General features: G+C 43.7%; 1 protein-coding gene across 1 annotated transcript in view; it reads left to right on the forward strand.

The window, feature by feature from the left end:
* TG (thyroglobulin) overlaps nucleotides 1–23,367 on the forward strand; it is a 275,160-nt gene that overhangs the window by 100,467 nt on the left and 151,326 nt on the right. Inside the window, exons 30-35 of the mRNA XM_064384611.1 lie at nucleotides 975–1,112; nucleotides 1,925–2,104; nucleotides 3,577–3,688; nucleotides 5,622–5,701; nucleotides 6,436–6,579; nucleotides 16,316–16,378. Coding sequence (XP_064240681.1) covers nucleotides 975–1,112; nucleotides 1,925–2,104; nucleotides 3,577–3,688; nucleotides 5,622–5,701; nucleotides 6,436–6,579; nucleotides 16,316–16,378 — 717 coding nt within the window. The remainder of the gene's footprint in view (nucleotides 1–974; nucleotides 1,113–1,924; nucleotides 2,105–3,576; nucleotides 3,689–5,621; nucleotides 5,702–6,435; nucleotides 6,580–16,315; nucleotides 16,379–23,367) is intronic.

Here is a 23,367-nt window from a genome sequence, read left to right on the forward strand (position 1 = left end):
AGCTATCCTCAGGGCCAAGGGCCTGGATGTCAGGGCCCTTGGCCCTATAGAACCTCTTTATAGAGCCATAGGACATCAGAGCAGGAGGGAGCAAAGCTGATCCTCGAAACATGAGTTGCACTAAGCTGAGTGGGGAGGAGGGTGTAATGGAGCTTGCACCAACAGAGGGAAGGGTATAAGCAATTGCACAGGGACTGCAAACAGTGTGGTGATGAGCTAGAATTAGCGGGACTGTTGTGCTGCTGGAGTGCAAATCCAAACAATCCGAGGTGAGGCTCAAAATGCAAGTAGAGCCCAGATTAAGGAAAGAACTTGGACTTCTGTTCTGTAGGCCCTGGAGACCCCAGGAAGAGCTGGGATTATAGCGTGTGAATACCTGAAGAAAGACTCAGGGAATGGTTGAGCTAAAACGCTCAAGTTTGGGTTAAGCGGAGCTGAAAGCTGTCTTTATAGACAAAGACTACCATTTGAGAGAGAGGCTGGACTTCCTTGTTGCTTCAGAAGACATAAAGAGGATCAGTGGTTCAAAGTTACAGAAAGAGAACTTGACTATACAACTTACTAATGATGGAGTGAGCTGCTGTGGTCAGTACGATGATGTCATGACGAGCTATAGAGGCATTAGCCAGAAGTCTCAAGGGGAAAACTTCTGCATTAGGTGAAAAGGTGGACCAGATAACTTCCAAGATTTTATCCAAACCCAGATTCTAAGATTTTTCCATCCCATAACTTTTAGGATTTCCTGGGGCCTTCTGAACTATTCCTGTCTGACCAGACTCCCAGCTCTATCTACTGACTTCAATCCTGCTCTGGTTTCACACAGCATAAAAGTCTCTCTCTCTCTCTCTCTCTCTCTCGGGGGTGTGTGTGTGTGTGTGTGTGTGTGTGTGTGTGTGTGTGTGTTTGTTGTGTTTTTCTCATCATTCGCTATAGAGATAAATGTAAAGGAAGTTGACTCTCTGCTTCTTTTTCAGGTTTGCCAACAGAACTTTTCTCCCCTGTGGACCTTGACCAAGTCATTGTCAATGAAAATCAATCACTGCCCAGCCAGAAGCACTGGCTTTTCAAAAACCTGTTTTCAGCCCAGCAGGCAAATCTGTGGTGCCTTTCTCGTAAGTATCCCTAAAACTCATCGTTCTTCCAGACACTGTAGTCAGGCATCACAGGCCTAGTCTGGCAACTCCTGAGAAACTGATAAGGTCAAATTTTGTGTCATAACTTAGGGATCACTGCACTCTTAGTACCATAGATGATATAAAAGAAAGATAACACATAACCCCTATCTTCAAGAAGGTTACAGTGTAGTTAATCTCTATGCTGCTCCGAGAACCTATCTTCATCCACCTGTCTCTCCATCCATCCATCCATCCATCCATCCATCCATCCATCCATGTATCCATTCATCCATTTGGCAGTTATTAAGTATGCATTATGTTCAAAACTTTGTGTTTAATTTTAGAGATGAAAGAGAACACCCAAAATGAATCAAATCAACCATGTTTCTTACCCTTGGGGAGCTCATATATACCAGGGGCATAGGCTGACATGGGCACAGGTGCAGGGAGATCATTCATAAAGTTCGTAGTTTTTACAGTCCCATGGCCTCTGTCTACAGATCCTGACTCCCTCTGAGATGGCCGTGGGTGGATCCATTGGAATGTTTCTCTTTTGCCTCTTGTATTTCTGAGTTTGAGATTTGCCCCTTACGCCTTTGACTCTGCCTTTATTCAGGAGCACACAGCCCCCTCCACAGCTAGCAGAACCCCAGCGTTTTTGCATGGGCCTTCCAGACTGGATGATCATGACAGTCTCAGGCCTCTGCCCTAACTAGGAGGGATCTCTACCAGGCATTTCCCACCCCCCTCCCGCAGAGAATCCTGTAGACTCCACGGGAGGTAAAAACACACTGCTCTCTTGCCTATAGGTTGTGTGCAGGAGCACTCTTTCTGTCAGCTCGCAGAGATAATAACAGACAGTGGTTCCCTGTACTTCACCTGCACCCTGTACCCAGAGGCGCAGGTGTGTGATGACATCATGGAGTCCAGTCCCCAGGGCTGCAGACTGATCCTGCCTCAGAGGCCAATGGCCCTGTTCCGGAAGAAAGGTGAGCACTTGGAGGAATCTGCATAAACTGTATTTCCAGTGTGCTGCTGGCTCTGTGGTTTTAGAAATATCCAGATTAGTTTCTTCTTTAAAAACTGTTTTCTTTATGCTTTTATTGGTTTCAAGAAGATGGGAAATCGGATCCAAACTTTCAGGGTTAGAATCAATAAACCACTGCGTGATTGTCTCAGTTTAAACAAAAAATATGAAAAAGGGTTATTTGGGGGCAGTTTTTCAATGCAGAAGTCGGCTTTTTTTTTTTAAATAAAAATGAAACAAAAATGTTTATTTACACTTAAAACTAATTTCTTCTTGTTTTAAAAGTAAAGTTGTCCATGTTCCTTATAGAGATGTGAAGGCAGTCAGAACTGCATCAAACTGACTTTAGAAAATAATCCTCTCTCCTAAGAGATCCACCTTTACTGCATGTATCAGAATTCCATTTGGCTGTATATTACAGATAATGTCAGCAACAGTGACTTTTCTCTCCCAGGCCATTAATGATGCCATATTTTTGGAGTTTTGTTTAACCCCATACAGTCTGTTTTCTCCAGATGTTGTCACCCTTCATTTACTGTTCTGTCTTCTTTGTTGGAGGCCTTTCTCAGATGTCCAGTGACTTATTTTTCCACTTGAATGTCAAAGGGGTCCACAAGATGACTGCATAGCCCCAGATGTGTGGTGGGAGCTTGTTGACTCTAGACTTCTCTGAGGGATAATCCAGTTGAGCTGCCCTTTGGAGAATTCCTCACGCCAGTATTTTTAGGTTCCTCCTTCAGAGGAGTTTCGACATCTGGCCTTGGAGTATAATCCTGGCTGCTGGTGGTTTTGGCGCCAAATAAGTTTGGAAAATGGAGGCAGGGAACATCTCAGTATTCTTTATGCAGGCTGACTTGAAAGAATCTCCTGCTTCCAGTGAAGTGCTCATGCCATGGACTGTACCTGATGCGCCCGAGAGATCCTCTCTTCTGTCCCCTTGAGAAAATGAATTTCTACCTTCTTCCATGGTGGGGAGGGGGCTGTTGTCGGCTGTGGAGGGCAGAGGCGAGCATCTAGAGACCTAATAGCTTCTTAAAGAGATTTCAGCCAGTACTTCAGTTTGGGCCACCTTCACCCGCAGGGCTACCATACTTACACCTTGTGGGATTCCAGAGGGCAGACTGCATTGCTTCTTGGTTCTTACCACAGGAAAGTTGAGTCGTTTTCTTAGGTCTATTAGACCCATTTTTATTCCTCATATTTTTTAGCTTCCAACATTTTGTTGCTGTGTCCCCACTTTTTTTAAAAAAATCTTTGTCCCTATGGACTTACCATCATTTTAGTGAGATTTGGGATAGGAACTGAGAGTTAATATGAATTTAATGTGTCGTCTTTAATTGGAAACTTTCAGTCTGGGTTTTACTCATTCATCCTCATATTTTCCTGACTACAGCAAATCGCTAAGTAATATATTTTCTTTCTTCCTTTATGTAGTTATACTGGAAGATAAAGTGAAGAACTTTTATACTCGCCTGCCGTTCCAAAAACTGATGGGGATGTCCATTAGAAATAAAGTGCCCATGTCTGAAAAATCTATTTCTAATGGGTAAGCTACTTGTGTCTCACTCCTAACATTTATTATTAAAAATATTTCCTTAAAGAAGATGACACAATCACAGTTAGAAACAGAAGCAAATCCCAAAGCTAAGGGGAAAAGGTAATGAATGAGGAGGTAACTGTATCTGAAAACCTTAGCTCAGGTAAGTTACTGATAAGTAAATACAGTATTTAGCCTTGAACTCCAGGTGGATGATGAAAAAGCCACTGAGCCACATCTTACTATTTAACGTAAATGATCAAGTTTGGTAATAAACTTGATTCTCAGAACCTCACATTGTAGTACTCAGAATCTGGAGATCAAGTCGAAATTTTAATAGACTCATAGGCATGTAAGTAATTTAATTTATTATTTTTAAAATTTATTTTATTATTGATTTATTTGCTTAGTCATTATTTAGTTGCTTTAATTGAAGATGATGTCTCTCTTAGTGTTGTCTGTGGACCTCTCCCATTAGAATCACCTGGAGAGCTGAATGTGAATTCTAATGGGTAAGATCCACAGATCTGCATTCTTGGGTCCTATTTATAAACTGCATCCTTGGGGCCTATTTCGAACCTGCTGAATCAGCGTTTCCTGGGATGTGGTTCAAGAATCCAAACTTTATGGAAGCTTCCCCTGGTAATTCTTTCATACTTGAAAATTCAAGGGTCATTCATTCATTCATGAACCATTGATCTATGAAGTGCTCTTGAGTGATGAAACTAAATCATGTTGCTGGTGCTTAAGGTCTACTTTTGAAAATGGGGGTAAAATGGTGAGGCAGGCTAGTCTGTCTTGAGATTCATCTGGACACCACTGTGCTGATGGGAAGGGTGGATAAAAGGAGGATTGGAACCAGGGATCAGCCTGACCGTGGAGCTGAGATGGGAACTAGGGGAGCAGATTGTGCATCTGGACTCAGGGAAATGTAACTGGTGGGGAAAATGCGTGGTCCAGACTCGATCTTAGAAATGAGCTTCCAAGATAGGAAAAGGAAGTGGTAAGTGGGCAGGTTGGCAGGGAACTAGGAGATGGAAAGGCAGAGAGGTGACTTGCAGGCATCAGGGCATGGATGCTGCCAACAGTAGGGATGCTGCCCAGCAGATAAAAGCATCACCACTGGGATGCGACTTGGGTTCAGGGAAGGAGAATGGCAATCACAAGGCAGGACCCCTACACCAAGAAAGGACTAAGGATTTGAAAAACCTCTCAGGATTCAAGAAAGAGTGGTCAGACAGGAGCATGTGAACTTGGAACTGAGCCCAGAAACATTGGTTTGGAGCCATTAAGTCCCTCCTGCTATGACTGGCCCTAGAAGCTGAGGGTGGGGCTTAGTATCTACACTGAGTGGATAAGAAGGTTAGTCTTGAGAGAGTCTGGCTGGATGGGCTGAGCCAGAAAACAGAAATGCATTGGTAGAGTGTGATTATCCACATTGCACAGTGAGTAAGAGTGGAAGCGAAGGGGAGTATAGGCTCAGCTCCTGCTGCTTCAACAGGCCCCTGGCTGGGTCACCCTGACTGTAAGCCCATGGACTCTCCTCTTTCTAGAAATGCCTTCCCTATTATTTCTTTATGTTCCCAGAGTCCAAAGCTGAGACTTTCTGCTTACATAAAAGGATTGAAGAAGTACATTTAGGATCCTCAGTTAACTTGATTGGAGCCTGCCACATTAGAGGCACAGAATATATGCATGATGAATGAATGGGTGAATAAATGACTAATGGCAGGACAATATTCCTGAGAGGAGTAGAATTTTGTTTTCAGAATGAACCTCCAAGCTAAGCAACCACTCCTGCACCTTGACCAAAGCACCCCCAGTTTAAGTAGTCATAAAAAAGCTGGTCCCCAAAAGCAAGAATGACTACAATCAGCCCACCCAGTAGGTCCTGGGCCACCAATGAAAGCCTTCAGTCCTGCTCTTTCTCTTCCCATGCCAGGTTCTTCGAATGTGAACGATTGTGTGATATGGACCCATGCTGCACTGGCTTTGGATTTCTTAATGTTTCCCAATTAAAAGGTAATAAGGGTAATAACTCCCTCTCCCCTGTGCACAGCACTCTGCAGTTTAGAAAACAGTCACATCTATGCTCTTATCAAATCCTCAGCATCTCCTCTACATGAGTAGAGAGAAGTAATCCTCATTCACAGATAAGGAAGTGGGGGCGTGGAGAGGGTAACTGGCTAATAAATGTGGTAGCTGAGACATGGCTCCTAGTCCCGTGATCATCACTTTACCTGTGCAGTTCTGTCTGGCCAAATTTCTGCCTTCCACTCTTGGCTCAGCTATCTTTTGTTCATCTTTCAGTGCTTGGGTCAGGCAGCTTGGCAAACTTTGGGTCCATTTGTAGGATATGTATTTAAAGCTTGGTTCATTCCCTTACTAGTGTGTGATTCTAGAAAAGTCACTTAATCTCCCTGAGCCTCAATTTCCTCATATGTATATAAGGCTGCCAAAGCTACCTTCCTCTTAAGGTTATGTGAGGACCAAGTGAAGTGATACCAACAGAGACCTAGCACAGCCCTGGGTACGTGATAAGTGCTTGATAAGTATTAGCCACCTCTATCCTTTTGCTTTTAGATAAGAGGCTCCTTGATTTCAGGTACCTGGTTTTTCAGCAGTGGCTGGGATAGCATCTGAAATATAGTGATGTATCCCAAATATCTGCTGAACAATGCATTTGCAGAATTTTTCTCATTCATTAGATTCTTCCATTGTACTCATTTTCCTGATCCTGCTTTTTTTTTCCCCAGGAGGAGAGGTGACATGCCTCACTCTGAACAGCTTGGGACTTCAGATGTGCAGTGAAGAGAATGGAGGAGCATGGCGCATTTTGGACTGTGGCTCTCCTGACATTGAAGTCCACACTTATCCCTTTGGATGGTACCAGAAGCCCAGTAAGTAGCTTTCCCTTGACAGCTATGTGAGCATCTTTGGTTAACTATTTCCCAGTCATGCATTAGACAATGTTCTTGGATTGGTGAGTAGATTAGTCAAGATTCACTGGGTTCAAGCAACAGAAATGGATTCTGTTTGACTTAAGCAGACAGGAAACTTATTGAAAGTCTGCTCATTGACTCAAAGGAAGGACGAGCAACTAGGTCTCAGTAAAGATGGAAATGGACCATTTCCATGGACATATGTAGCAAGAACAAATGGACAATTATTCAGTGTGCCATGATCATCATTAATTTGCTTCATACGGTTTAGTGGTTATATTCAACCTTTAAATTCAAGGGAGAGAGTTTGATCCCACCTGGGCTTAGTCGGTACACTGCCAGAGGGAGAGTGGGGCAGCTTGACAGTCCCAACAAGACTGTATGCACTAGGGTAGGGGATGTTCCTCAAAGAATAGTGAAGGCACTGTTGCTGGACAAGCAAAATCGATAGAAGTAGACTCTGGCACATTCCCTTGGTTTTCTTGCCTTGATAATCAAGGCAGTGTAGCACATGGTAGTCCGGTGGAGGAAAACAGGGGCAACCAATGTGTATTTGACAATGCATATAGAGTTAGGACTTCAGGGCCAAGGCAGCATTGGCCCAACATGGGTTCTTAAGGTATGACTCTGATTATATTTCGGTGCATTTTTTTTTTTTTTTTTTTTTGAGACAGAATCTCACTCTGTCACTAGGCGCTAGGCTGGAGTGCAGTGGCGCGATCTCGGCTCACTGCAACCTCCGCCTCCCGGGTTCAAGCAATTCTCCTGCCTCAGCCTCCCGAGTAGCTGGGATTACAAGCGTGCGCCACCATGCCCAGCTAATTTTTGTATTTTTTTTGTAGAGACGGGGTTTCACCATGTTGGCCAGGATGGTCTCAATCTCTTGACCTCGTGATCAGCCCACCTCGGCCTCCCAAAGTGCTGGGATTACAGGTGTGAGCCACCATGCCTGGCTGGGTTCATTTTAGAAACTGAATTTAAAATTGATGAAGGAGTGAATGAATGGCATTTACAATATGGCATAAAAGCTCTTGGAGTCAGATAAGGAGATGTTAGGATTGTTCTAACTCTGCCATCTACTTACTATAGGGTTGTCTTTAGGAAAGTCATACCACTTCCTTAGTTTTTCCATTGTTGAAAATAGCAAATGAGACTCACTGTGATCCTGTCACCGCTTCCATCTCAGGTGTTTGTGGTATGGATAGACATGGGGAATAGTGGGCAGCCACATGGAAACTAGACATCTTCATCCTGTGTCCCAGAAGCAAATTCACAAAGATGTCTCAGATCCAGAAAGGTGGAACACCCTGTGTTCAGTTAGGAGGAGTCAAATTAGAGAGAGGCTGAGCTGAGTTTTAGTGTGTCCAACTTCTTTCACTTAGTTTCAGAGTAAATATATGGTGAATTCTGGCTCTTACTTGGCATTTGCCCTAGAAATTAGTCATGGACTGTCTGATCTGGAAGGGGTCTTTGATATTCCTACCTTTGACTTCGATATTCTTTATATTACTCAATATAACACTTTGCCCAAAGTAGGCAAGGAGAGAAGAAATGACATTCTTCATATGTCTGCTGTGTGTCAGACCATGATGGATTTACATGGGTTAGATCACTTACTATTCATAATACTACTGCAGAGTAGGTATTGTTTCTTCCATTTTAAGGTGAGAATATCGCAGCATAGAAAGTTGAATTGTTTGACCCAAAGCACACAGCTGGTAGGAAGCAGAGGCAGGCTTCAGGCCCAGACCCGATGACCCCAAACTTATTCTCTGTCTCTTTATGATGTTGCCTCTGGCAGGTGTTTCACATCCCATAAATGACAGATAAATGTCTAGACACCTTTTCTGACTGGATTTCCCCCAACTCAATTGATTAACAAGAAATTGACTAATACATTGAAAATAATAAATACTAATAAACTAACAAATCAAACCAGCTGGTGGTTTAGTGCCTTGTTCCACAGCCATATCCAACCTGAAAGGTCCAGATACAGCTCCCAGGCAGGATCTGGCCCTCGGCCCTTGCTCCCAAGCCTACCCGTTCCCTGCGTGTGTCTCAACTTCATGGAAGATGTGTCTGGAGTTAATTATTACTCTTGAATGGAATCTTCCTGCTGCTGTCCACCTTCAGCATCCTGTGATTTGATCTGAGTTTACTCTATTGGCTTTTTATTTTATTTTAACATCTGAAATTATTTTAGGAAAACATCAGGATTGTATAATGAAATATCCTCAGTGGGTTTCTATGTAAGAAATAATGTTCCATGTATAACAATTTCTCTGCTTTAACTCATAGAGGAAGGGAGAAAATACCTGCCCAGGTCTTTGGCCCCAAAGGAGACCCAATGCCAGCACTGGGTATTTGAGGGACTTCAGAACAGAGCTCTCACCTCTCAGTTCCCCCTTGCCCCATCTGTTCTCTCACCTCCTCACCTCACTAAAGTCTGAAAAATGTCATTTTCCATCTTTGTATTACTCATGGAAGAGTTGGGTAAAAAGAAGCTTAAGAAGCAATTCATTTGTTCAGAAGTAATGAGAATCAGACCAGAGTGTTACAACATCTTGACAGGAGTTGGCAGGGGAAGGAACCAAGGTACACATTGTCCCAACTCTTTCCATCTGTTCTGTTTCTTTTCATCCGACTGCGTAGATCATTAACTTTTTCCAGCATATATTCTGTGGGGTCAGTCTGGGGACTCAACTCAGGAGTTTTGACCAGAAACTTAGAGCAGGGAATTAAAAATTCACAGAAGGGTTCTTATTCAACCAACATTGACTGAGCATCAATCATACCTGGGGGTCCTCTGGCATTACCAATATAACCTTTATTTATTGGGCTCATATTGTGTGCCCGGCTGGATTCCAAACACTTTGCATGAATTATCTCACTTAATTCTTACACCCATGTATCATGATGAAGTAGGGCTCAGAGAGGTTGTCACTTACCCAAGGTCACCAGAAAGTAAATCATATAGTTAGAATTTGGACACAAGTCTTTTTGACTCTACACTACATTGTGTGATTGAACGTGAATAAGCCATGATTTCTGTTTTGCAGTCACTTACAGTGTAAGAAGGAGTTACAGATTATAAATAAAAAAACATTCTGGTGCTGGATCTCTCTTACCATAAGTTTTTCAACTTTACTGAGTGTCTATTCTCAGCTATAAACTGTGCTGTGCACTGCGGAAAGTGAGATTAATAAGATATATTCATTTTCCTTAGACACAGACTTGTGAGGAAGAGATGAGCAAATATGGTTGAATATAGCGGAATAGACGAGATACTAGAATACTCATCAATAAAGTGTCTCGGGAGCATAGGAGAAATAAATTGTGCTTGGGAGGTGTCTTAGTCCATTTTGTGCTGCTATAACAGAATACCACAGACTAGGTAATTTATAATAAACAGAAATGTATTGGCTCTCAGTTCTAGAGACTGGAGAGTCAAATATCAAGGAGCCAGCATCTGTCAAGGGCCTTCTTGCTGTGTCATTCCATGGGGAAGGGCAGAAAAGCAAAGAAAAGAAAGGGAATCAAACTTGCCCTTTTATAATGGTATTTGTCCTACCCATGAGGACTCTGCCTCATAAAGGTTTCACCTTTTATTAATGTTGCAATGGCAATTTAATTTTAACATGAATTTTGAAGGGGACAATGAAACCATAGAGGGGTTGTGGTAGTATGTTGCTGGAAGGTTTCTATGGGCCTCCTTTTGACCTAAGGCCCAGCTCCTGCAATTTCCTATTCCCAAGCAGGTGGTCTTTCATACTGTGTACTGCCTGCTTTCAGTGTCTGGGTGCCTGTGGAGAGAAAGAAAAAGTGCTGCAATGTCATCAGACTGTCATTCTTCCATCATGGCCCCTGAGCAGAAAATGCCTTGGGATACACATGGCTTTTGGGCATTCTGGTGTGAGTGACTCCATATTTCTCATTTCAGAACAGAAGGAGGAGGACTGGCTGTTACAAGGTTGTGTTGACATGGTGTGATATGACTCTTCAGCAGAGCAGGACAAGGTTCTTTCTCCCTTAAATTGTCTTCCTCAGACAGAAGTGGGTGGTGGGATAAGTCTTAAGACTTTGTGCATTGTCTCCTCCTGAGACCTAAGACTCCTCCAAATGTCATGTTGAAATGTGACCTCCAGGGTTGGAGGTGAGCCTGGCAGGAGGTGTTTGGGTCATGGGGATGGATCCATCATGAATGGCTTGGTGCTGTCCTCACAGTAATGAGTGAGCTCTCGCTCTGTGAGTTCACATGAGAAGTAGTTGTTTAAAAGAGCCGGGCACCTCCTCTCTTTTGTTCCCTCTCTTTCTCTCAGTCTCACCATGTGACAGGTCTGCTTCCCCTTCCCCTTCTGCCATGAGTAAATTTTCATCTCACGTGTCAGTGCTGACAGAGAGGTGAAGGAGAAGATCCTATCCACCTTGTCAGGCTCAGGCCAAGGGATTAGGTGGAGAAGAGGAACCTTACTTAAGGAGACTGGTTTAATAAATTATTCTCACAGCTGGGTCATGTTGACCAGTAAGAAACCATCTTTTGATTTATGATGCAGTTCGAGCCAAAACATACTTCTTAGCTGAGTTCTAAACATTAGTATGGTCTTGGATTCTATTTTCTCTAGTAAACAAAACCACACCAGTATACTGATGTAAAGTCCCAGTACGGAAGCTGACATTGCCATTACTTTTTTCCCCAGTCTTACCTTTGTATTAGATAATCACATACATAATAGTAGGAAGTAGCCTCTATGGGGCTAGAAAAGTCTGCCTAGAGGAAGAAATCCTTGGGCCTGAGACTTGCAGGATGGATGGGATCCTCTCCTTCACCTCTCTGTCAGCACCGGCACATGAGACAAACATTCTTACAATTTGCTGAATATTTTCAATAATAGACTTTGGCCTTGCTTCAAGTCCGTGGTTTGGTCATTTAGTGTAGTGACATCTGTACTGAATGATGACTATGAGCCTGTTAACGCTATGCATTAGTCCATTTTCATGTTGCTGTTAAAGACATACCCGAGACTGGATAATTTACAGAAGAAAGAGGTTTAACTGGCCTTATGGTGCCATGTGGCTGAGGAAGCCTCACAATCATGGCAGAAGGCAAAGAGGAGCAAGTCATATCTTACATGAATAACAGCAGGCAAAGAGAGAACTTGTGCAGGGAAACTCCCGTTTTTAAAACCATAGATCTCATGAGACCCCTTCACTATCACAAGAACAGCACGGGAAAGACCTGCCCCCATGATTCAATCATCTCCTGCCAGGTCCCTCCCACAACATGTGGGAATTATGGGATCTACAAGGTGAGATTTGAGAGCCAAACCATGTCGCACTAGGTCCCCTGTTTCTGAGGAACTGCCACTAGGATCAATTAGGAACTGAGATTTATTGAGTTCCTATGATGTGCCAAACAGCTTGTTGGCACAGGGGGTAGAAGTTCCTGCCCACAAAGGGTTGACTGTCTAGCTAAGGAGACAGATGTTTAAGAAACAGACCTTTCTTAAGCACTTATTGTATGTCATACTGTGTTTATCCATTTTGCATTACTATAAAGGAGTACCCAAGACTGGGTAATTTATAAAGAAAAGAAGTGTATTTGGTTCATGGTCCTGCAGGCCGTGCAAGCATGGCACAAGCATCTGCCCAGCTTCTGGATAGGCCTCAGGAAGCTTTTACTCTTGGCATAAGGTAAGGGGAAGCAGACCTGTCACATGGTGAGACTGAGAAAGAGAGAGGGATCAAGAGAGAGGAGGTGCCAGTCTCTTTTAACAACTACTTGTGTGAACTCATAGAGCAAGAGCTCACTTGTTACTGCGAGGACAGCACCAAGCCATTCATGACGGATCCATCCCTGTGACCCAAACACCTCCTGCCAGGCTCACCTCTAACCCTGAAGGTCACATTTCAACATGAGATTTGGAGGGGACACACTTCCAAACCATATACAGACACTATTCTAAAGGCATTCCTTGTATCAACTCACATGCCCCTGGGAGGAGGGTGCTATTCTCCTCCCCATCCTCAAGAGACAATTATTCTCTCCAATCAGAGAATTACACTATGATGTGGCTTGTGTTACTGTAGTGGGATCCCAGGGGTGAGATAGGGGGTTGGGGGTGCTTCTTCAGAGCATGACGGAGGAACAGGAAATTCTGTTCTACATGGGAGTATACAAAAGTGACTCTGGGGGAAAGCTGGACATAGAGAAAGGGAAGTGGGGCGAAGAGCAGTGCCACTGACCAGCCGTAGGCAGTAGGTAGGCAGGAGGTAGCATGTCCCTGCCCTTACAGACCTCACAGCCTCAGAGGCAGAGGCCTGCACACATGGACAATTGCAACATAACCTTCTTATGGGGCTGTGGTCACAGATCAACGGACGAAGCAGGGTCTCCCAGCATTAAGAAAGAGAAAAGCACAGACCTAGTGCAGTGGAGCACCAAGAGGAGAGTCCGAAGAGCATGCAGCCATGGGCCTTCTGATTCTGCTATGAGCAGAGCTCAGAAGTGAGCAGAAAGTTTCATTCATCTTAGCACAGAACCTCAGAGTCTCAGGCTAAGCAATTGTGAATGCAAATGAGACTGCAGCCTTTTCCTGGCAGTAGAGCCAGAGAGGAACTGTTGTAAGCCTCCAGAGGACAAGGGTGTAAGTGCTGAGGTGAGGTGGGGGTGGTGTGTGCAATAAGGGGGGGCTGCTCTGTGGTTAAGCAGTACCCCAGAGCCCATGGCTTCCTGGAAGGGGTGGGCCTCTGGGGCATTGGGACTCTCTGTTCTTTGAAGAGAACTAGGGCTGCCCATCTTATCTGCAGCTGTGCATTGTCTGCAAGTGGAGCAAGGTCTGTTTACAAAGTCAAATGTGATGTCTAGAAAAGACAGTTGAAGCCTCACAGTTCCTGTCTTCTGCTAAGCAAATGTTTTTGGACCCTGTCGAAATTCTAGATATAAGGACCTGGAAAGGAAATGACAAGTTCTTCTAATTATGTGTCTCTACAACCCACATAGAAACTTCCATATGTAGGAAGCAATTTACTGTAGAAGCTATTCTTTATCGTCATTCACATCCTCTCACCAGCTTCTTACCTTTTACTAAGCATAGAATCTGCTCCTGGCACTAGGCTAGCATTTGACATGCAGTATCTCATTTAATTCCCTAACAGTCTGATGAGGTGGGGCCTACAGTTACCCCATGCAGTGCTGTGCTGGCAAATATGTTACAACTGATGAAGTGGAAGTAAGAGCTGTTTTTTACTCACAATGTTTCTGATACCAAATATGCATTTCCCCCCCTGCCCCCTGCCTGCCACCAACCAATTCTTCAACCTTCGGGACCAGCGATTCAATTCAATTCAGACACTCACTACCTGGAGTTAAAGTCAGACCCCACAGGTTAAGTCTCGGTCACAGAAGACTGTCCCCACTTCAGATGCCAGTCACGAGTCCTGAGCTCCTGCACTTCTGATCATATAAATTGGGGGTTTCCATGATCTCCTCCTTGGGGTCAATAACTTGCTAGAATAGCTCCCAGAACTCAGGGAAACCACTAACAATTAAAGTTTTATTGTAAAGGATACAACCCAAAAACAGCCAAAAGGAAGGTGTGCATAGGACAAGGGGGCTGGGGGAGGAGCCTCCATACCCTTTTTAGGTGCCCCACCCTCCCAGAACCTCTGTGTGTTCGCTAACTCAGAAGCTCAAAGTAAATTTCTAAGAACAGAATTACTGGATCCAAGAGTGGACATTTGAATGCCCTCAATATAGATAGGCAGATTGTTCTCTGAAGGTTGCACTCTCAGGAGCCTGGTTCTCAGAGTCTCTCCAGGAAGAACAGACATTTTAAACAAGTGACAACAAGATGACAAGTGTCAACCTGGCCAACTGGGTGTAGTGGAGCGTGGGGGTACTTATGAGCAATGATGAGTTACATGAGGAGCTCCCAGAACGTGAGATACAGACGCCTTGGCTCAGTGTGGATCAGCAGCAACAGCAGCAATGGGGAACTTGCTAAAAATGTAAACCTTAGATCCATTCCTGGACCTGCTGAGTCAGACACTCTGGGGTGGGACCCAGCAAGGTGTGTGTTATCATGTCCTCCAGGTAATTTGGAAGTCTGTCAAAGTTTGAGATCTGATTGTTTAGAATGACAGTGGCAGGTGCTTCTAGGGCGATGATGCCAAGTAGAAAAAGACACAATAGGATTGAAGGCTCTGGAACCCAGAGAGGCTGGGGTTTGGCATACTTGACCAAAGTGGAGAAGGCAGAGAAGGAGGTGGATGTGAGAGGACCCACGTAAGGACTTTGGGACCAGAATAGAGCATAACTCTGACCCACACCTTTTCAAGGAGACACACAGGGACAAGAGACGTGACGAGAGTGTATTATTGTTAAAGGACAGTATTAAGAGTGAATAAGAGACAGGAGGTATTAAATGTTACTATATGACCAAAGCTGGACCAGCATCAGCTCATCTAAACCTCGCAACCCTAAGAGAGGCACTGTTATTGTGCCCATTTTATAGACAAGGAAACTGAGGACAGAGAGGTTGAGTAATTTGCTCAAGGTTACACAGCAGAAAAGCAACAAACCAATCTTGCCGGGGACGACTGACCCGGGGACGACTGACCCGGGATCGCTGACGCGGGAGCCCCTAGTTTTGACTGCTGGCCATGCTACATTGCCTCAGCTCCCTGTGAGCAAGGAGTTCCCATGTATGGTCCTAGTTTGGGCCATTGGAGAGAAAGGAATGATGAAGATTTAGATATGTTCAGTAAGGGAAGAAAAGGGAAAGAAGATAATTGGCATTTGTGGGTCACATACTGGGTCTGGTTCTTCATTTAATTTTTATATCATCTTCATTTTATCAATGGTGAAACTGAAAATAGAGGAAGTTAGAGGACTTTTCACTCTACACTGCTTCCAAGTGGTCTGTTGAGGTCCATATCTGGTCTGCCTGCCTTCGAAGTCCAGGCTGTCACCATACCTTGCTGCTTGCCCTTAGCAGCTGGCATTTGCTGAGCTTGTATCTTATGTGGGTACAGTGCCAAATGTAATAAATTGTGTTATCTCCTGTAATTTCATAGTAATTCACCAGATAGGTAGTGCTATTCTCATTGCACAGATGTGAAAACCGAGGCCCAGAAAGGATAAGTGCCTTACCCAGTTCACGGAGTCAGTAAGTGACAGTGACTGGCATTCGCGTTGTTTCCCACACGTTTCTGCTCTCTATTCTCTGGGACGGGGTAGGACTGCACTTCGTCACCCTTGATCTCATTCCTAGCTTTGGTCAATGTCATGAGAAAAGGAGTGATATGTGTCACTTTTAGGCAAAAGCTCTAAGAGCAAGACTGAAATCTGCTGTATTCATTTTGCCCTGCGTGGCAATTATTGAAACCTGGAGCGAGAAGGTGCCTCTTCCAGCCTGGTCCTTGAGAGAGGATAACGTAGAGCGAGGCTCCCAGCCTATCTGCAGTAGGCAGGTGGTGCAAGGAGAGGGATCCTGTACTGTTCTAAGCCACTTAGATGTTGAGATTGTTTGTTAGCTCAGCATCATCCAGCCCGCCCTGACCGATACAGGGTGGGACAGTCTGTCTGCTTAAGTCGGATTTCACGATCACCATCTTGTACTTCTATTAATGCGTTCTGAACTCAGTGATACCAAGGGGGTAGAAAAGAACTAAAAGACTGCTTTTTTCTTTTCAGTTGCTCAAAATAATGCTCCCAGTTTTTGCCCTTTGGTTGTTCTGCCTTCTCTCGCCGAGAAAGGTAAGTTCACTGGTCTTTTGATCTCTTGTCTGAGCGTACCACTCACTCACCATCTTTCTCTTCTTTCCCTTGCTTTTGTACAGTATTTTATAGCTTACACATCACTCTCATTAATTCCAGCTCCTATGAGTTAGACACATTTATAAGTAGGGTGAGTGCCAGCGACACGCCTGCTTTGCAGATGAGAAAACTGACCCGTGGAAATGAAATTATTTGTGGAAATAATGTGGGAGATTAAAGCAGAGTGGGACTTAAGTCTGGTTCTCCCAGTTTTCATTTTAAGGATTATTTCACCCTATCAAGTAATGACTAGACACACGCAATCCTAAGATAGTGTCAAGAAGGTGTTATTTATAGCCAAAAAAGGAAAGAAGTCAGCCCCTTATTAGTGCAAAAGAGTTGGAGCTTACAGTTTCTGGCCATCCTGGGTAGCACTGTGGCATCTATTGATGAAACACTGGCCCTGAGTCCAGGAGCCCAGGTGCCGAGAAGCCCAGTAGCATAGCCTGGACCCAGGCTGCCCTTCCCCCTGCATGTCCCACTGACCCGTCCCACAGACATGTTGAATCTGGTACGAGGCAGCAGGAAGTGCAGAGAGGTTGGGTGCAGTGGGGACATCTGGGCACTCTAGAAGGGGGTGAGGTGGAAGAGTCAGGACAACACAGGCCTCACTGCACCGTCCCCTTTTCTGCTTCCCTTTGTCAGGAAGTCAGAGGCTTAGCCAGGGCTCCAAACACTGCTCAGCCAAGAACCGAAGCGATGTTAATTCCTGTCCTGTGACATGATGTCTAAGGGGCCCGAGACATCTGTCATTATGGCCATTATGGCCCTGGCTGGAGAGACCGAATACAGCTCATGTAGGAGGAAATTATTTAAAGCCAAGGCTGTGGCTAAAAGTATAACATGTCTTTTACCCATCTATGTTATTAGTTTTCCTCAGTCAGTTAAAATAGCTAACTCTGGAGAACACATTATATAAAAAGTTTTTGAGCCTTCTATAGAGACTGTGTATGCTAAGCACTTTGCATTTACAATAGGTGTTAGCTTCCTGAAATATCGTGGGGTTGGCGGTGTTATTGCTGTGTCACAGAGGGAGGAGTAGGGCTTAGATTAGGATGCCCAAGATAGATAATGCCCAAACAGATAATACATGTCCTGACCAAAAGCAGATTTTGGTCAAAATTGATTTTGAATTTTATCAAGTTAATGAATAAACCCAGTTGAAATAATCAAAAAATCCCCAAAGATTTATGGTTTAAAAAGCAGAACAAACCAGTTCCCCAGGTCATCTCTACTCATCTGCCACTCCCACTCCTAGCGGCCACCCCTTTCAACTCTTTTAACTACTTTTTTTCTCATCCTGGCCTCCGTGTTTCTATGTTACAGTTGGCCCTCTGTACGTGGGTTCCACATCCATGTATTCAATCACACGTAGGTCAAAAATAATCAGAAAATAAAATTCCCAAAAATTCCATAAAGCAAAATTTGAATTTGCCATGCCTCAAGTACGACATTGAATCCATGCAGACAAAGCTGTGTGTAGGCATTGTATTAGGTATTTCAAGAAATCTACAGATGATTAAAGTATACAGAGGATGTGTATGAGTTATATGCAAATGCTGTACCATTTTGTATAAGAAACTTGAGCATCTGTGAATTTTGGTAGCCATGGGTGGGAGGGGTACTGGAACCAATTACCCATGTAATCCCACTATTCCTTGATTTGTCAACGTCAGAATTGTCCACTTCTTGCCTTGATGGAGACTTAACTCTCTGTCTCTTGTATCACCCCTTTTACAATTTTCGTCCATCCACAAAATACATTAATATCAAGATTTGGTTTGAAACAAGGGTAAATCATGATTGCGGCCATGGAATTATGGTTCACCACAGAGCCCCAAAGAATAACAGCAGCATCCTGTTACAATTGTCAAGATTTTCAGCTGTCCTCCTGTCACACACAACCCCTGTTGTACCCCTGTCCTCCACGGCACCTGCTTCCTGCTCACCAGAGGCCTGGGAGCTGCAGGTCGTATGGTCCTTCCTTCTGCAGGCACTGGGTCACTGCTTGTGCCTCTCTGCCAAGTCAGTTAACAGGCCTCCATCTCCCATTCTTCACCTAACGGTGTTTGAAGTTCTTCATCTGCTGTCTGCTCCTTGCATTTTCTGTTTTCCTTGTTCTTTTTTGGTTATCTTTGTGGGTTTAGATGCTTATATTCCTTTACTTCATTTTGTTGAGGATTGTGGAGGGAGAGAAGATAAAGGGCCATATTTAATTCAAAACAATACAGTAGTATTTTTCAAAACTTTTGAATGTTTAATGAAAACTCATTTTGTCTTCAGCACTGTGCTAAGCATTTAAACTTCATATGAACCTCAAGAGATAGGTCCTATTATAATATTTATTAGCTATAGAAAGTTCAAACAATGCAGAAATATAGAAGGAAAATCAGTTATTTAGAAGTTACTCTGTGTCAGTTAATTCATTTGTTTATTTTTTCAGTATTTTTAGGCTCTCTGTATGGTCTGATCATTGTAATCTCTATTTATAATGTTGCATTTTTTGGTTGTTTTTACCTAATATTGCATTATATATATATCTCCATATTGTTACGTATCTCTCTAAATCATGCATTCATGCATGCATGGGTATACCTACTCACTCATTCATTGAGTCTTCTGCATTCCTCCTCTCGGATGCTCACCGTCTAGTGATGAACAACAAATGAGCAAGGATAGTGTTAACGGAGACAGCTGTCCTGTTATTCCACCAGGTCACTCGTTCATTTCGTTATTTTTGGCCATTTGATTGTTTCTGATTCTTCAACATTATAAAAGTAGCAAAATGAACTACTTGGTACCCAAAATTCCCTCCAGAAGTCCAGATTATTTCCTGGGGTAAGAGTCACCAAAGTGGAGTTATTGGGCTTGAGAAATTTACATTTTCAGACTCTAGGTTTGCATTGCCAAATTAGTCTCAAACAGTTGTTGCTAGCTGCATATTTACCAGCCACAAATTAAAGTGTTCTTTTGCTTTTGATATACTTGCGATCCTTAAGTTTTACCACTTAAAAATTATTTATTAAATTTATAGATAAAGAGTGCTTTGATGTCAGATACTATTGTTAGAGATGCATAAACCAAAGCATAACTTCTTTAGGTGATTTTATAATGCTTCCATTCTGGTTTTGCTAAACATTTGTATTACTGACACATGAATTACCTACAAAAGAAAAAGAAAAGGATGGAGTCTCGAGCATGTCCTTTCATGTATACAGACAGCCTATGGGTCTGAGTAGGTGTTTCTAAGGTGAAATGAGATGCCGCAGTGCTTGTAAATGTGTCTTTCACAAGTATGATTTAAAAGCAGTAGAGATAGATGTCAGAGCCAACATACTATCTGTTCTTTAAAGTTCCCAAATTGGAACTAAACTAAGAGTTTGGGCATGTTCCTTTGATGCGAATCAGAGGGAGGGGATCCTTCTGCTTTCAGGGTGTTGAAATGTCAATGTGTGGTTCTGAAATGGATTGCGCTCATGTGTGTACGTGTATGTGTACGTGTACAGGCACATATGCACTGTGCATGTGTAAAACACTCATGTTTATGTACTTTCTATTCAGGGAGAAAAGGAAATATTTATTAAATATTAAATATTTATAAACCATATCATATTCACAAGATATTTAGGTTTTTAGTATGGCCTGTTTTTCAAGTAAGGAAACTGATATTAAATGACTGAGCTGGGATTTGAACCCACATCTCTATGGACCCTTTCAGAGTTAGATACAGTTACTTGGTTGAGTTTCTGAAACAGGTTAGCAAAGATAAACTTTCGAGTCTAGACTAATCTCTTGGCTTCATTTCTTTTATGTGTGTGTGTGTGTGTGTGTGTGTATAAGCTGCCCATTCAAAGTCTGCTTCAAAGTAAGAATTCTTTGCACCTGCAAACCCTTCTCTCTGGAAAGATTTTCTAAAACTCACCTGCCTGCTAAACTCCTGCTGCCTTCAAACCAGCTAGTGTGTTAGAAGCCTTCTCTAGAGCAACAGAAACGCAGTGCTTACAGCAGTCCTTATCACTTACTATATAGTCAAGACAAGGCCATGAGATTTCCCAAGTCTCCTTCATCTGCACAACATCCCCACTGACTAGTCAAGACAGCAGAATTCTTTCTTTGAAGTAGACTTTGAATGGGCATCCTATACATACACATACACACACACACAGGTGCATGCACGTGCGTGCATGCACATACACACACACACACACACACACACTAAATGAAGCTAAGTGATTAGGTCTCCAGACAAGTCTAGACTCAAAAGTCCATCTGCACAGTGGAATTGCTCTTAGGCTGCAGGGGCATACTGAAAAGGTTCCCCCAGATTCATTATAGACAGGCAAGAAAAGCACCACAAACATGATCAAACTGTGACTTGGAGGACGCGTATGCATCTGTCAGATGGCCAGGAGGAGAAGGGACAGTGTCTGAGGCAGAGGGCACTGCACGTGTGGAAGCACAGGGCACTGCACATGTGGAAGCACAGGGACATGCATCGTTAAGGGCCATGCACGTAGCTTGCTATTGCAGAACCAGCAGGTGCAGAAGAGGACAGGGACCAGAACTTGAAGTGCATTGGATACTGCAGATCCTTGCAGGGCTTTAAACAATGATCTTTAAAACTATGTAAAAGCTTTCACTTTGTACTATCGTGAGAGTGCTTTGGTGGATGACGAGCTAGATTTTGAGAAAGTGAGGACAATCATATCATCTGTATATAGCGTATAGTTGAATTCTTTTTGGAGAAAAATTGTCTTATAAAACAAGTGAAATAGTAAAGATATCATTTTCTTCATAAGACAAATGTACATTGCATCTTAAAAGACTTACACCAACCAAACCAGAAAGGCTGCTGCAGGTTAGCGTGAGTTATCTTCCCGAGTGTTGGAGCCTGCCTGTGTGATCATCACACCCCTCCCCTGCTTCTCAAATGTGGGATCTCCTAAGAGTTTATTCCTAGGACAACTGGCATTCAGCTTGCCATTCCCTATTTTAGAAACGTTAGTCTTAGAGGTGTGTGTTAGTTCATTTTCATGCTGCTGATAAAGACATACCCAAGACTGGGCAATTTACAGAAGAAAGAGTTTCATAATTGGACTCACAGTTCCCTGTGGCTGGGGAGGCCTCACAATCACTGCAGAAGGTAAGGAGGAGAGTCACATCTTACATGGATGGTGGATGGCGGCAGGCAAAAGGAGAGCTTGTGTAGGCAAACTCACATTTTTCTTTTTCATTTTTTTTTTTTGAGACAGAGTCTTGCACTGTTGCCAGGCTGGAGTGCAGTGGCACAATCTCGGTTCACTGCAACCTCCGCCTCCTGGGTTCAAGCAATTCTTTTGCCTCAGCCTCCCAAGTAGCTGGGGCCACAGGTATGTGCCACCATGTCTGGCTAATTTTTGTATTTTTTTTTTTTTTTTTTTTTTGAGACGGAGTTTCGCTCTTGTTACCCAGGCTGGAGTGCAATGGTGCGATCTCGGCTCACCGCAACCTCCGCCTCCTGGGTTCAGGCAATTCTCCTGCCTCAGCCTCCCGAGTAGCTGGAATTACAGGCACGCACCACCATGCCCAGCTAACTTTTTGTATTTTTAGTAGAGACGGGGTTTCACCATGTTGACCAGGATGGTCTCGATCTCTTGACCTCGTGATCCACCCGCCTCGGCCTCCCAAAATGCTGGGATTACAGGCGTGAGCCACCGCGCCCGGCCCTAATTTTTGTACTTTTAGTAAAGATGGGATTTCACCATGTTGGCCAGCATGGTCTCGATCTCTTGACCTTGTGATCTGCCCGCCTCAGCCTCCCAAAGTGCTGGAATTACAGGCATGAGCCACCGTGCCCGGCCACAGACTCACATTTTTCAAAGCCGTCAGATGTCCTGATATTTATTCACTATCGTGAGAACAGCACAGGAAAGACCTGCCCCCATAATTCAGTTATCTCCTACCAGGTCCCTCCCACAATACCTGGGAATTATGGGAGCTACAGGATGAGATTTGGGTGGGCACACAGAGCCAAACCATACCAAAGTGCCACTGAATTAAATTTAGTGTTTGGATTGAAAGCTAGGGAAAACGCAGAATATGTAGGATTCTGTCCTCTCCGTTCTATGTGCATTTCACATGAAGACTTCAACATATCATTTGGAAAATGCTCCTGCCTTGACTTTGAGCTCTTTTGAGCAATGGGCACAGCACAGGTTGCTGCTGTCGGAGAGAACTGTGAAGAGGGCTGCAGCTGAGAGGTGCGAGGCGGAACGAGGAGAAATGCTTCATTACGGTTTGTCCTGCTCAGCTTTCCAACACCTCTCTCCTGACATCTTGATCTCAGTGACAGGAACAAAGCCTGCATTCAGGGTAGATGGAAACTGCAGTGGCTGCCCCAACAGCTTTTGGACCACACAATGAAAGGGAATCAACTTTGTCTGCTTTGCCTCCGTCCTCTGCTTTTGATTGTGCCTGTGGGTTCATGGAATTCACTTGATCTTTTCTGCAAATGTTTTTCATTAAGCTGGAAACAGAGTCCTGTGATCCTAATAAATGTCAGCACCGGTGGGAAGCATGCACTCCATCTAAGTGAGGAAGCAGTGCGACATCATGGTGTAGCACATGGGCTCTGAGGTCCATCTGCCCGGCTTCACTGAGTATCTGGGCCAGATTTCATAGCCTCTTGATGCTCCTGCCTGCCACTGTAGAATGAGATAATGGTACAATATAAGCAACCTCAGGCTAGCAGGCTTTTGTTGAAGAGCAAATAAAGTATAATGCACAGCATGGAATTTGCTGTAGAGTAGGTGTTCAGGAAATGTCAGCAATAATTCCCAAGTCCAAGCTGCTTTACAGAGGAGAAAACTGAGGAAGAAAGAGGATGAGACTTCCCCACATGACAACCAACAAAAGCCAAGCTATTCAATTGTGTCTTAAAGGTAAAAGTG

Source organism: Aotus nancymaae, unplaced genomic scaffold, assembly GCF_030222135.1.
Source record: "Aotus nancymaae isolate 86718 unplaced genomic scaffold, 86718_ANA_hifiasm-v0.15.2.pri h1tg000036l, whole genome shotgun sequence".
Taxonomy (NCBI): domain Eukaryota; kingdom Metazoa; phylum Chordata; class Mammalia; order Primates; family Aotidae; genus Aotus; species Aotus nancymaae.